The following is an 11,738-nucleotide window of genomic DNA, read 5'->3' on the forward strand; positions in this document are numbered from 1 at the left end:
CCCACTGGCCCTTGTGGGGCCTCCCCAACAGTCCTGTGCTGGTCAATGATTGTGTGTGTGTGTGTGTGTGTGTGTGTGTGTGTGTGTGTGTGTGACAGAGAGAGAGAGAGAGAGAGATGAGGGCAGTGGGCTGTACTCAATGTCATCTTCTGTCCGTAAGACTCCAACCCCAGGGACCCACTGGCCCTTCCCTTCCAGGGATACATCCCTTGCCTTCACCGCACTTTCCTAAAGGGGGTCTGAGGGAAACCAACCGCTTCTGCTTGGTAGAGAAAGGAAGCCGGGCCCAGACACCCCCCAGCAATCCCCGAGATCTGGCCGACCCCTCCTGGAGCCGCTGCGCCTTGACGCCCAGCGGCCGCCCTCGCCTCACACGAACCTGGAACTTGTCTGACTTGGTGTAGATGTCGGCCAAGTGCAGGTAGACCTTGAGAGGCTCGTTGTACTGCACGGCCCGCTCGAAGACCTTGGTCAGCGACTCCTGTGAGCCGTACATGTTCTCCAGGTTCAGCAGCGCCACCCACACGTTCAGCTTCTCCTGCTCCTCCCTGGGGGAAGATCACCAAGAGCGTGAGGCCCCGCTCCCAGCCAGGGATGTCGAGGGGGGCGAGTCCTCCTGTCTGGCCCCTTGTGTGTCCCCAGAGGCCCTGAACTCCATGTGCAGGCCGTGACAAACCCAATCCCCTGTCACCTCGAGGCTCCCTGGTTCCTGCCTCCATTTCTGGGAGGGAACCCCACCAAATCTCAAGCTGGCCCAGGGTGTGAGAGGCAGGAGCTTGGGTAGGATCATCTCCCTGCACCAAAAGGCCCAGGAGCCACTGTGCCCCTCCAGCAGACCAACAGGAAGGACTTTCTGACCGGTATGCTCACAGAGGCACGTGGAGACATATTTCTCCCTGGTCTGCTTCTGCCCCAATCTAGATGCCTTAGTCAGGCGTGGGGACTCCTGGAAACATTACCCCTGCCTATCCCCAAGCAGGGGACGGTGAAATATAAATGAGCACCAGCTCTGGTTCTCAGATGGCCACACCTCTGAGAGAGAGCCTGAGAAGCCAGGGGCCCTGGGGGCCAGCCGCCACACGAGCCACGAAGGGGAGGGGAGGTCCAGACCTGAAGGAGATGGTCTTGAGGGCCCGCTCGGCCACGGCCCGGGCCTTCTCGATCTCCGTGGCCTGCAGGTGGAAGGCCATGTACTGCAGCCACAGGATGGAGCTGCTGGGGGAGCTGAGCACGAGGCGGTCAAAGTCGTCTGCCGACTCCGGCTGCCGCCCGGGGTCCATCAAGGCCTCCTCGATGCGGGACAGCTCTTTCTCGGCCTTCTGCTTCGTCAGCGCCCTCTCCTTCTTGCTTTTCTTCTGGTGGGGAGGGCAGAGAGCAAGTGAGGAGTCGGCTCCCTGGATGCTGGGGGTCGGGCGGGGGGGGAGGGGGGTGTCAGTAGAGGCAGGGGATGCAGCCTCGGGGGAGCCTGCAGAGAGGACAGAGCCCAGGAAATCACAGCACCGTGGCTTCTGACGGCTTCTCGTCATCCTCGCTGTCCGAGCTGTCTCGAGGGGGCAGAGCCGGGGTCAAGGAGTCCAGTCCCACATCCCACATGAAGCCTGACGACAGCTGCAGCCGAGGCACATCTGCCAGCCTGGCCGGCTTCTCCTGGACACATGAGACAAGTGAGGGAGCGCTGAGCCCCGTGGCCCCTGCTCCCCGGCCTTGCCACCCACAGGAGCATGGGTTCCCACCCACCCACAGCCCCTAAATAGACAGACTCGGGCAACAAGCTTTAAATGTACACATTCAGAGCTGGACAAAGAGACGTGCTGTCTGTCTGCATGTGCCTAAAACACAGGGAGCCCGGCCCTGGTGTCAGTCCTTCCCAACCAATCCTTTCAGCACAAGTGTCCCGTCCAGTTGGTTCAGGTTCACAGAGACCTGCCCAGAGGGTTCCCAAAGCTGTGATCTTTGTGGGAGCAGACTGCTAGACCCTCCTCCCACGGAGCAGCTGGGGGTCTCAAAGCACTGCCCTTTCAGGCAGCAGCTGAGCACTTAACCCACGACACCACTAGGCTCCTTCACTCAAGAGTTACTGCCCTACTTTCCAGAGTCAGAACGACGCAGCCTCCTTCCTCCTCATCGGCCCTACCCCACTAATTTAACTGCACTCAGAAAACATCGTCTAGAATCGACGAGTTAGGCCGCCCACTCCAGGAGCTTCCGGAGGACACCACCCCATCCACTGCCACCTTCTCAGCACGCAGCCTCACCTGGCGTGGCAGGGCCATCTCTTCCACCTCGTCTTCCCCTTCCCGGTAATACACCTCCACCCCGCTGTCGTCCTCTTCGGACGGAGCAGCTCTCTTTGGCTTCTTGTTGACGCTCTCCTGAGGGACAGGTGGGAGCCTTGCTCAGCCGCCCCCAGCAGCCTGAGGCCTGTGCCCACCCTTCCTTCTTCCCTCCCTTGGCTCCCCCGGCCCCACCTCCCTCCAAGAGGTCAAAGAGGCCACCCTCGGAGGGGCTTACCTGCTGGCTCTCAGCCTCCCCACGCCCCCGCTTGCCCGGCTTCTTCACTTGCGGCTGCCGCTTCCTCTGCACCTGTCCTTTCTGCTGTATCTCTTCCCTCCGCCGGGTCTTCTTCTCGGTCGTTTTCCGATCGGCCCCCTCTGTCTCTGTCCCCTTCTCCTGCTCCAGAAGCGGCAGCTCTACGGAGGCAGGAAGCACGTCTGGCTTCCCAGTGTCTTTGGGGAGGAAGGACAGCGCCACCAGGTTCTTCTTGTGGTTCAGGCTGTGACAGGGGCGGAGGGGGGACAGGGAGTGAGACACCGGAACCAGTACACAGGGGGTGGGAGGCCCAGACTGCGTACTAGGGCGGGCTCTCCCTTGGGGGATAAACAGCAGTGACAGTCTCACAGCACCCAGAGTGCTGATGAAACACTAGCGAGTCCTACCCTTTCAAAAAGTTCTCTTTGAATTTGTATATTGACACTGAAAAGTCCCTTTTATGTTACGGGGATCCCCCCTGAACTGAACAGAAGGGCCAAGGGCACATCAACCAAGCAGCCCAGGCTTTCCCTCGCCTCCATCAGCCCACCATCTTGGGCTCCGCCCCTCATGCTTTGGGAATTCTCACAACCCAAAGGAAGCATGGGAATGATCTGCCCACGTGTAGTAGAGGACAGCGGGCAGCTGAAATGCCCCGGCCTCCAGCTCCAACACAGGCCTCTCTGGAAGAAAGGCTGCACACCTGCTGTGGGAGAGGCTTCAGCTTCAGTAAGGAGTTCTCATCCATCTAAACATGGCACTCACCACTACCCAAGCCATTCTACTCCAAGTTTACCTCCCAAAGCTCTGGCCAGGGCTCCCGGAAGAGGGTGTGAGTCATGGAGGGAGGGAGTAAGGGCGCGAGCACACTTACCTGAGGACCTTGGCTGTGAGCAGTCTCCCTTGTGGCAGGTGCCTGCTGTACAGGGCTTTCTTAGACGGGCAGTACTGGGAGACATGGGAGTACTGGGCTAAACCCACTACCGAGGGGCCAAGACTGAAAGGAAACAGACGAGGGCCCAGTTGTCACCAATGCAGAAGCAGGATCCCGCCAGGGCCGGGGACTCCACCTCACGGGGCCCAGCTATGACTAGGCATTATGACAGGCCTAAGTTTCTGGCACTCCACAAGGGCTGAAGAGGCCCGTGACACCAGGAAACTGGAAAATAGCAAAGATGTGACTGCAGGGTTTTATTTTAGACGCCCCACACCATAGCACCAGCTAGACGCCTAGGGGGAAACTGAGGAGGAACGGCAACTGGGCGGGCAGGTGAGTCTGGCAGTTGCCAACATGGCACCTGAGCACCCAGGACACTGAATGTGGTGACCGAACACTCAATCACATGGCGTGCCCTTTAGTCAAAGAGCCCAGGAAGAAACACTTTTAAATTTGTTTTCAAAAGCTTCGGACTTAAAAAACAACTGGTAGAGACATACAAATCCTCCCTTGTTCGAACACTCCTCAGGTGGAGAACCTGGCGGGCCGACCAGGCCTGGCACTCAGCCTCCTCTCTCACCTCAAGAGCACACCCTTTGGCTCCACGGCCTTCACGTAGCCCCGCAAGAGCTGCCCCTCCTTGACGTCCTGGATGGAGTTAATCTCTGGGTCCTCTATTTTGCTTTTGGTCTCCGGGTTTGTTCTGAAACAAGTAAAAGCAGCTGAAGCATATACTCCTAGCCCCCCTTTCCCACTTCCCTGCCAACACCTCCCTGCCATGACCATGCTTTGTATGTAAGAACGTGACCCTGGACCTGTCAGTAGGATGTAACCTTTCAGCACCCAGCCCTACTAACTCCAGAAGCCCTGCTGGCCAGGGGCACCCGTGTACAAGTCGTCTGTGGAGAAGTGGGGAGAGGCTGACCAAACCAAACAGGAGAAACCAAAGCCTGGGCCTTACAAACACCTGCTGCTAACAGTGGAGCAAGTTGGCCACTTGCCTATCCCCTCCTTGCCCCACTCCCTCAAGCCATGGAAACCTAACCCTCTCCTCTCACCAGGGCCACCGCCTTGCTCCCTAGAACGCCCACTTTTCAACGTGTGAACCCCGTCCTGGGGAAGTCATAGCCTGAGCAAGTGGGTCCTTCTGGGACCCTAAATGTCCCAGCACCTCTGGATGTGCGCGGGACAGGACATGGCGTGGCGGGCAGAGGGTAAAGACTAGAAGCCAACGCTCAGCATCAGGCGCAGGCAACTCATCCCTCAGTCCTCTGGCGAGGTCCTCTCCTTTCTTGACCCTACTACACAGAGCCCCACCTGGATGACCTCAACGACAAAGTCAACACGTGGTCTGCACTGGACAGGACATAGCACCTGCAATGAGAACAAAAGAGAAGGAAATGCTGAAGTCTGCGGGTCTCAGGGGGCAGCACAGGGCATTACCTTCCTCTCCACAAGAGTGGCCACAGACGGGAGCTGGTTCTGGGCATGAGACCGGGATCCTGGTTGTCGCTCTGTTGAGAACCTCCTAGGGACTCTGGACAAGTCATTTCTTCTCTACACCTCAGTTTAACAGTCTATCAAGTAAAACCATGACTCCCTACTCTTCATACCCAAGAAAGGTAGTCTAGGGACACAAACCGCCCCTGGAAGATTCAGAGCCAGGGAGCAAGCACTTATGAGATGAGACCAGCCCGCCAGCATGTTCAAGTGCTTCTGATCACAGGGGAGTGACAGACTGACCCATGGGGAGCCACGGATGAGCAGGGACAAATGACACCACACAGGAGGTTCAGAGGATGGCCCTTAGGGAGGCCGGAGCACAGGGCAGTTTGGGGGAAGGACAGCAGTTGACGATTGTGTTGGCTTTCCAAAAGGACTTCATCTCAAATGGCCTTAAGTAGTCCAAAGCAGCTATTGAAAAGCAGAAAATCAAAAAAAAAAAAAAGGAAAAGCAGAATATCTTAGCCGTGCAAAGGATCACAACAATGATAGAGCCCAATGCTTTCCCAACACAGACCTCTGACTTGTGCAAGCCCGCAGTAGAGCCCTGTCCGCTCAAGGCACCTCAAGGGATCTTCTACTTTTAGGTGTGTGATGGACTATTCAGACTTGAGAGATGAGGGAACTGCAATCTGTGCTACTCGCAGGTTGAGTGGGAACAAAATGCCTCCAAGAGAAGCAATTTTGCTGAGAAGCACAATCTCCTGTTGTTCAGGCTCAAGAACAAACAGGAAAACAAGCAGGAGGAACCCTGGACTGCACTAGGACTCCTCGTTTTTCTTCTCCCAGGCCCTGCAGACGTCTGCGCGCTGTTTGAGAATGGAGGAAGTGTCTGGACGGCAGAACCATCCGAGATGCCTCTTGAAGGCACCCACTCCATCGGGTTCTTAAAAAGTCTTCATTGTGGCAAACTGGCCCGTCTCGTCTATGCTAGCTTATCCATACTATAAACTGGTCTTAAAACTTTAATCAAGGTGGGTTCATTTTTGTGCGACTGAAATAAGCGAAGCCCCCTAATTCCACGTTTCACTGTCCTTTTAGAGAGAGCACCGACAGAGGGTGGCACATTTAAAAGATGATTGCTCCAATATAAAAATGAGTAAGTGACTCACACGAGCAAAGCACAGAACAAATGGAAGCAGCTAACAAACATGAAAGATGACCAGTAAGAGAAGGGCACATTAAAACAATAAATCAACTTTTGCCTACCCAATGACCAAGATTGAAAATCAATAACACCCAGTGTCATGTCCACTGTTAACGGGAATATAAATTGGCACCATCTTCTTGCAGGGCAATTTTAGAAAAGCGATCAAAAATTGGAATGTACGTGTCACTTTGCCCATAAATTTCTCTTCTAAGAATTACTTCACAGCTATACTTGCACTGGCCTATCCGTAGAAAGAGGCTCACTTCGGCATCATTATCCATCAACAAAGCACTGAGTGACAGAAACACATAAACGGACACTACACAACTGTTCATTTAAAACTAAGGAGGTTTTGTCTGTTTGTCTTTAAAGAAAGATTCTGATACGTATCTAGCACGGGAGAAAGCCTAAGATAAGGGGAAAAAGCAGGTTGCAGTACAAAGCATTTATATCCCTAGGTACGTGCCACAGGGTCAGCAGTTCAAACCCATCAGCTGCTCCACGGGTCAAAGATGAGACTTTGTGCTCCTGCAAAGACTGACCACCTCAGAAACCAACAGGAGCAGGTCTACCTGGTCTGTAGGGTCCCTCTGAGTTGGAAAAGACTCGGAGAGCTAGCAGTGGGTTGTGAGCATGCTAACGTCTGGAAAGATAAAGACTAAGCAACAACAGAGAACAATGGGGAAGAAAAAAACCCAAAACATTTTCATTTTCAAAAAATCCCAAGGCACATCCTGCTTCTGTAATTAGACGATCCCACCGGTTCTACAGATGGCTGAGTAGAGGAAGAACACCTGATTTACCTGACGATGTTTTGGGGGACGAAGTTCTCCAGGGGCATCTCAGAGTAGTTGTCGCTCAGGTGAAAGAGACTGGCTCTCCCAAACTTCCCAAAGGGGAAGGAGACCATCACCCCCTCGTTGGGAGTCACCTTCACCACTCGACCCATGGCCACTTCCCCTTTCTCAAGCTTGTGAGGACCTGGTGGGGAGGGGGGAGAACTTGATTCGAGGAACAGCAAGCGCGCCAAGAACGAAGCTGGAATGGCCAGGCAGATTACCAGACCGAGGGCCAAGCCAATCAGGGCTATGGAGGGGAAAACCGTTGTTCAGGGGCTTGAGAACAAGGATGCACAGGGGACTGAGAGGAGGGAAGTAACACCTGCCACGGGACAATATCCCAAGAGAACTATCCTAAGGAGGCACCAAACTAGGATTTCTGGAGACTCTGATCGCAAAGGCATTCGCCAACCTGGGTAATGACTGGAGACCCCCTTCCCTTCCCTGACCAACTTCCCTGCTTCATCACCAACCTATGAGTGACAGACACAAGAAGGCCTTGGCGGAATCTGGACCAACCACGGTGGCCCTCAGGGCCTGACCAAGCCGGAACTTCCTATCGGGATGCTTCAGGACCTGGAAGGACAAGAGGGTTCCTCTGAGCTCTGAAGAAAGGTCAGAGTGTGTAAGTACCTCCGGAGCCAAGACGCAGATAGAATAAAGAAAGGCACAGTTCTGTGTACCCTCTGTGAGCACACACAAGTGTATGTGACCCTGGGGCTCCTCTCCAGGCACCACCACAAGGTCAAGCACACTCACCTTGAAGCTGAGAGAGGTGAGCAACAGAGGAATTCTCCCTCGGATGTCAGGAGCAATCTCCACTTCAAGCCATTTCTTAACCACGTTGTACTGGAAAAAAACGGAATCAGGAACATAAAGACATCTCTTTTGTTTCCTCTGTGAAAACAACACTCCTGAAATTTACTTGTACAGCCCCCTCTGCATTGCTCAGCCTCTGCTTCTCACAAGCTAGGTTCAGAGCTCACTCCCGGCTTTCCAAGCCTAGCAGGAAGGACAGACGGATGGACAGACACACACATATACACATACACACAAACCCCTTGGTTCAGAGCTCACTCCGGGCTTTCCCAGCCTAGCAGGACACACACACACAAACACACACACACACGCACATACACACACGCAAAGCCCACACCTCCACACGCCTCAGCTGATTAGGAAGCAAAGAGGACTAGTCCCCCTGACCTCTGTACTCCAGGACTGAAGGACAACCTCTGGCTTTAAAACCAGCTTTGACTTTGATCTTTCACTGCCGACAGTGTCCTGCCCTGAGCCACCCCCATCTTCAAGCCCATTCAACAAAACCCTCCCGGATAGCCATTGTGCATGTGGACACCCAGTGGTGAAGCCGGCCCTGCTTTCAGGGAGACATCCGTCTCCAAGGAGTAAGTAACGAGCGTGCCAAAAACCAGAGGAGCCGGCAACCCGCGGCAGCACAATCCAAGTGAGAGCTAGGATGGGGAGCTTCCTCTCTGTGTGGCTCCCGGAAAGGGCAGCAGGCTGCTTCAGACGTGGCAGCCTTTGTGAACAGAGGAGACACAAAGGTACTCTGGGTGACTGGGACTCAGGTGCACGAGATGAGGTCAGACTACAAAGTGCCGTTAAGGCAATCTGGAGTTGACGGCTACAGACAACGGGCAACTCGAGGGCCGCAGCATCATGGGCAAGCTCTGACAGAAGCCTGACCAAAAAGTCCGCCCTGGCGGGGACCATCCACACTAATGAATTCCCTTTCTGAGCTCCTGTTCCCTGGGGGTCAGAGCAGACACTCTCTGGCACCCACTTACTTACTATTCGTCTGGCAGCTGACCTTATGAAAGGGGGGTCATGGTCGAGTGCCCTGGGGCTATTTTCAGCTCATAGCCACCCTGAGGGACCGAGCAGAAACTGCCCCCTGGGGTGTTCTTAGCTATAGCCTTTACGGAACCAGGTTACCAGGTGTTTTTCCCATGGAGCCAGTGGATGTGTCTGATCTAGGAACCTTTCAGTGAGCACTTACCCACTGGCACTGCCAGGGATCCTTCGGATGAAAGCCAAGAGTCTACCATCCAGTATTGCAGCTAAGTCTTTGACCTTGGCACGTTTTCCTTGCCTTTTATAAACTTAAAGCAACTGGGCATTCACTTTACATCTACAAACATACTGAATCCCAAGTTGCCTGCTGACTGTTTCTGAGTTGCCCAGTCAGACCAGAAATTCCCCGAGGCAGGCATCACCTCGCAGACCCAGCGTGGCAGCTAACAGATGTGCCCGCCCAGTGCTAAAGGCCTTTGTCTCCAGTTCCCCGACAGTGAGGAGTCACGGCACTGCAGGGTGTGAGCCACTTACCCTCTTCAGGAAGCACGTCACGGTCTGTCCCACCTGGTACTGTTTGATCTTCTCCGAGGGACTAACAGAGTGAGTGTTGAGTGCAGTGTGGCCACCCTCCAGCTCACTGTTGACGAAAGGCAACGGGAAGGGGAAGGTGTCTAAGTTGCGCCCACCTCCCTCCCAGGGGTCGTTTTGTCAGAGGGGCTAACGCAGTTTGATCTGTGGATCCACCTACTTCTGCTTTCTCCTTAAGAAAATCTGGCCCTGCAGAGTCAGCCCTGGGGTCCACCCTCAGAAACAACCCCCTTCTCGTCTGCCCTTACAGGTCACAGCTTAGCCTTGGAAGTTATTTGCCTTTGGAGGCCCTTCGGTAGCAGCCCTCAACACAAAAGATTAGTTAATAACAGGCAGGATGGAAAAATGAGCCCAGGCAAATTGGACCCGCTACCTAGAATCACTGATTCTTCCCCACCTAGCATCCCTCCTGGCCCACTCCTCTCTGCAGAACTCTCCACACCACCACCTACGACTCCAGCCCAGCCGCCAGGGACCAAGCTGCAGCCCACACCAGATCAACAGCTCTTCTGAGCAATGTGTGGTCTACTTAGGGAGTTACTGAGGGCTAGGAAACCGAGCTGCGAGCAGAACTGTTTCTCTTGAGCAGAGGCTGACAGACAGAGCTGCAGTCAGTCCTTGTGGTGGCAAATTCGGCATAAAGCATTTACTTTAATATCACATAATTTTTCTCACCAGTCATACAGAGCCCTGGTGGCATGGTGGTTAAGTACTGGGCTGCGACGTACAGGGCCGGCAATTTGAAATCACCAGCCGCTCTGCGGGTGAAAGCTGGGGCTTCGTACCCCCTTCAAGTCAGTCTCCGAAACTCACAGGGCCAGTTTGACCCTGTCCTACAGGGTCTCTGAGAGTCAGAACGGACTCGAGGGACAATTACCCCGTTAAAGAAGTAAGACACACTGCGCATGGAGCGCCAAAGCAAGTCGCCACGCTCTGAGTCAAGATGAGGGCAGAGGCTTCCCGATTCCAAGGCCAGTCTCCTCCCCTGAGGCCAAACTGCTAGAGCTGTGCTCACCTGGTTCGAACACTCAGCTCTGGGATGGTCCGGATAAATCGGGGGTGGCTTATCGGGAGAAACCTGGAGAAACAGAGAAGATCCACTAGGCCACCCCAGCCAAGCGTGCTGCAGGAAACTGGTCTCCGTCACACCGCCACCCACGGCCGGGAGGCGTCTGAGGGCTTCCAGTGTTGGGCCGAGCAGCAACCATGAGGAAGCAGCTGACTCAAGGGATCTTTTAGGAATGTCATCTTAGACCCTGGAAAGACTGTATTCCAGTGTTTTTATTCTAAAGTGGAAATGGGTCTAGTACAAGAAGGAAGAGTGTTCTGAGGCTGGCTGAGGCGATGATTATCACGCTGCTTGGATTACAATACCTGCTGGCGGAGCCCAAGCATTAAGCACATGCCAGCAAGAGACGGGCATGGGACCCAGTACCTGTTTTCCTTCCCTCTCTGCATTCACCCAGCAAGGGCGGCAGTACCACTACGCTCACTTGACAGGTCAGGAAAATAAAACTCAGCAGAGTGAAGTAGCTACTGGCACATGTCCACGAATGTTCAAGGTCAAATGTGAACTCGAAGCTCAGGTCAGACTCTAAACCTCCACCTTCCGTCCACCTTGTTAAAGACTGACTTATACACAACTTGCAGAATCTGCCTGTGTTCCCACTCCGACCACAATTACAACCATCCCCCTCAAAGCCCGAGGCTGACCAACTCCCTCAGCCCGCCACCCCAAGGCCTCCATACTTGAATGTCTTCACGTCGCGCCCGCCAATCACCCGCGCAGTGACGGTCTTGCCAACTTTCAGGTTGCTGGTGGGCGTGGTGCCCGCAGGCACGTCATCAAGAATGTGGGAGGCGTGGATACAGCCAATGACGCCATCGCCCAGCGTCACAACCACGTGGGTGGCCTTAATGGACTTGACGGTTCCGGTGACCACATCCCCGATGGACAGGGTGTGCTTCTTCACCACCCCCACAGCCAAAGCTGGATCTGCCTCCTCGTCCTCATCCGCCGTTTCTGACTCCTTGTGGGCTTGTCTCATGGTCCTCTTAGCAGCTGGCCCCTCAACAGCCAGAAGAAGACCTGTCACTCCCGGCTGTGTAGTCTTGAGGGTTAAGGAGACACCCTGTCCCACCTGCAACTTCTCGGAGTCAAAGCGGAAGGTGTCGTTGAGGTGAGAGGTCAGGGAGAAGACGGCCAGCTGCCCAGTCTCTGCCAAGGAGGCGATGGCAAAGGACTCCTCCATGTGCTGCACAGTGGCCTGGTGCTCGCTGCCTTTCTTCAGCTGGAAAAGAGAGAGGACTCGCCATTCCCAGGCTCTGTACAGATCAGGGTCAATCGCTGGGGCCCCGATGGGCAGGGTGTGGG

The 11,738-nt window shown here is 54.7% G+C and overlaps 1 protein-coding gene across 2 annotated transcripts in view; it reads right to left on the minus strand.

Moving 5' to 3' along the window:
* PDCD11 (programmed cell death 11) overlaps positions 1-11,738 on the minus strand; it is a 35,069-nt gene that overhangs the window by 2,490 nt on the left and 20,841 nt on the right. Inside the window, exons 20-33 of one of the 2 annotated variants that reach the window (XM_045291441.1) lie at positions 11,114-11,655; positions 10,380-10,442; positions 9,308-9,413; positions 7,718-7,807; positions 7,432-7,534; positions 6,923-7,100; positions 4,784-4,840; positions 4,047-4,169; positions 3,404-3,526; positions 2,512-2,773; positions 2,256-2,372; positions 1,501-1,647; positions 1,111-1,352; positions 380-548 (exon numbers count right to left, since the gene is read on the minus strand). In XM_045291441.1, coding sequence (XP_045147376.1) covers positions 380-548; positions 1,111-1,352; positions 1,501-1,647; positions 2,256-2,372; positions 2,512-2,773; positions 3,404-3,526; positions 4,047-4,169; positions 4,784-4,840; positions 6,923-7,100; positions 7,432-7,534; positions 7,718-7,807; positions 9,308-9,413; positions 10,380-10,442; positions 11,114-11,655 — 2,322 coding nt within the window. Of the gene's footprint in view, positions 1-379; positions 549-1,110; positions 1,356-1,500; positions 1,648-2,255; positions 2,373-2,511; positions 2,774-3,403; positions 3,527-4,046; positions 4,170-4,783; positions 4,841-6,922; positions 7,101-7,431; positions 7,535-7,717; positions 7,808-9,307; positions 9,414-10,379; positions 10,443-11,113; positions 11,656-11,738 lie in introns of both variants that reach the window. The other variant, XM_045291440.1, reaches the window with a different exon arrangement.

This window comes from Echinops telfairi, unplaced genomic scaffold (genome assembly GCF_000313985.2).
Source record: "Echinops telfairi isolate 266 unplaced genomic scaffold, ASM31398v2 ScPeMD7_70;HRSCAF=299, whole genome shotgun sequence".
Classification (NCBI taxonomy): Eukaryota; Metazoa; Chordata; class Mammalia; order Afrosoricida; family Tenrecidae; genus Echinops; species Echinops telfairi.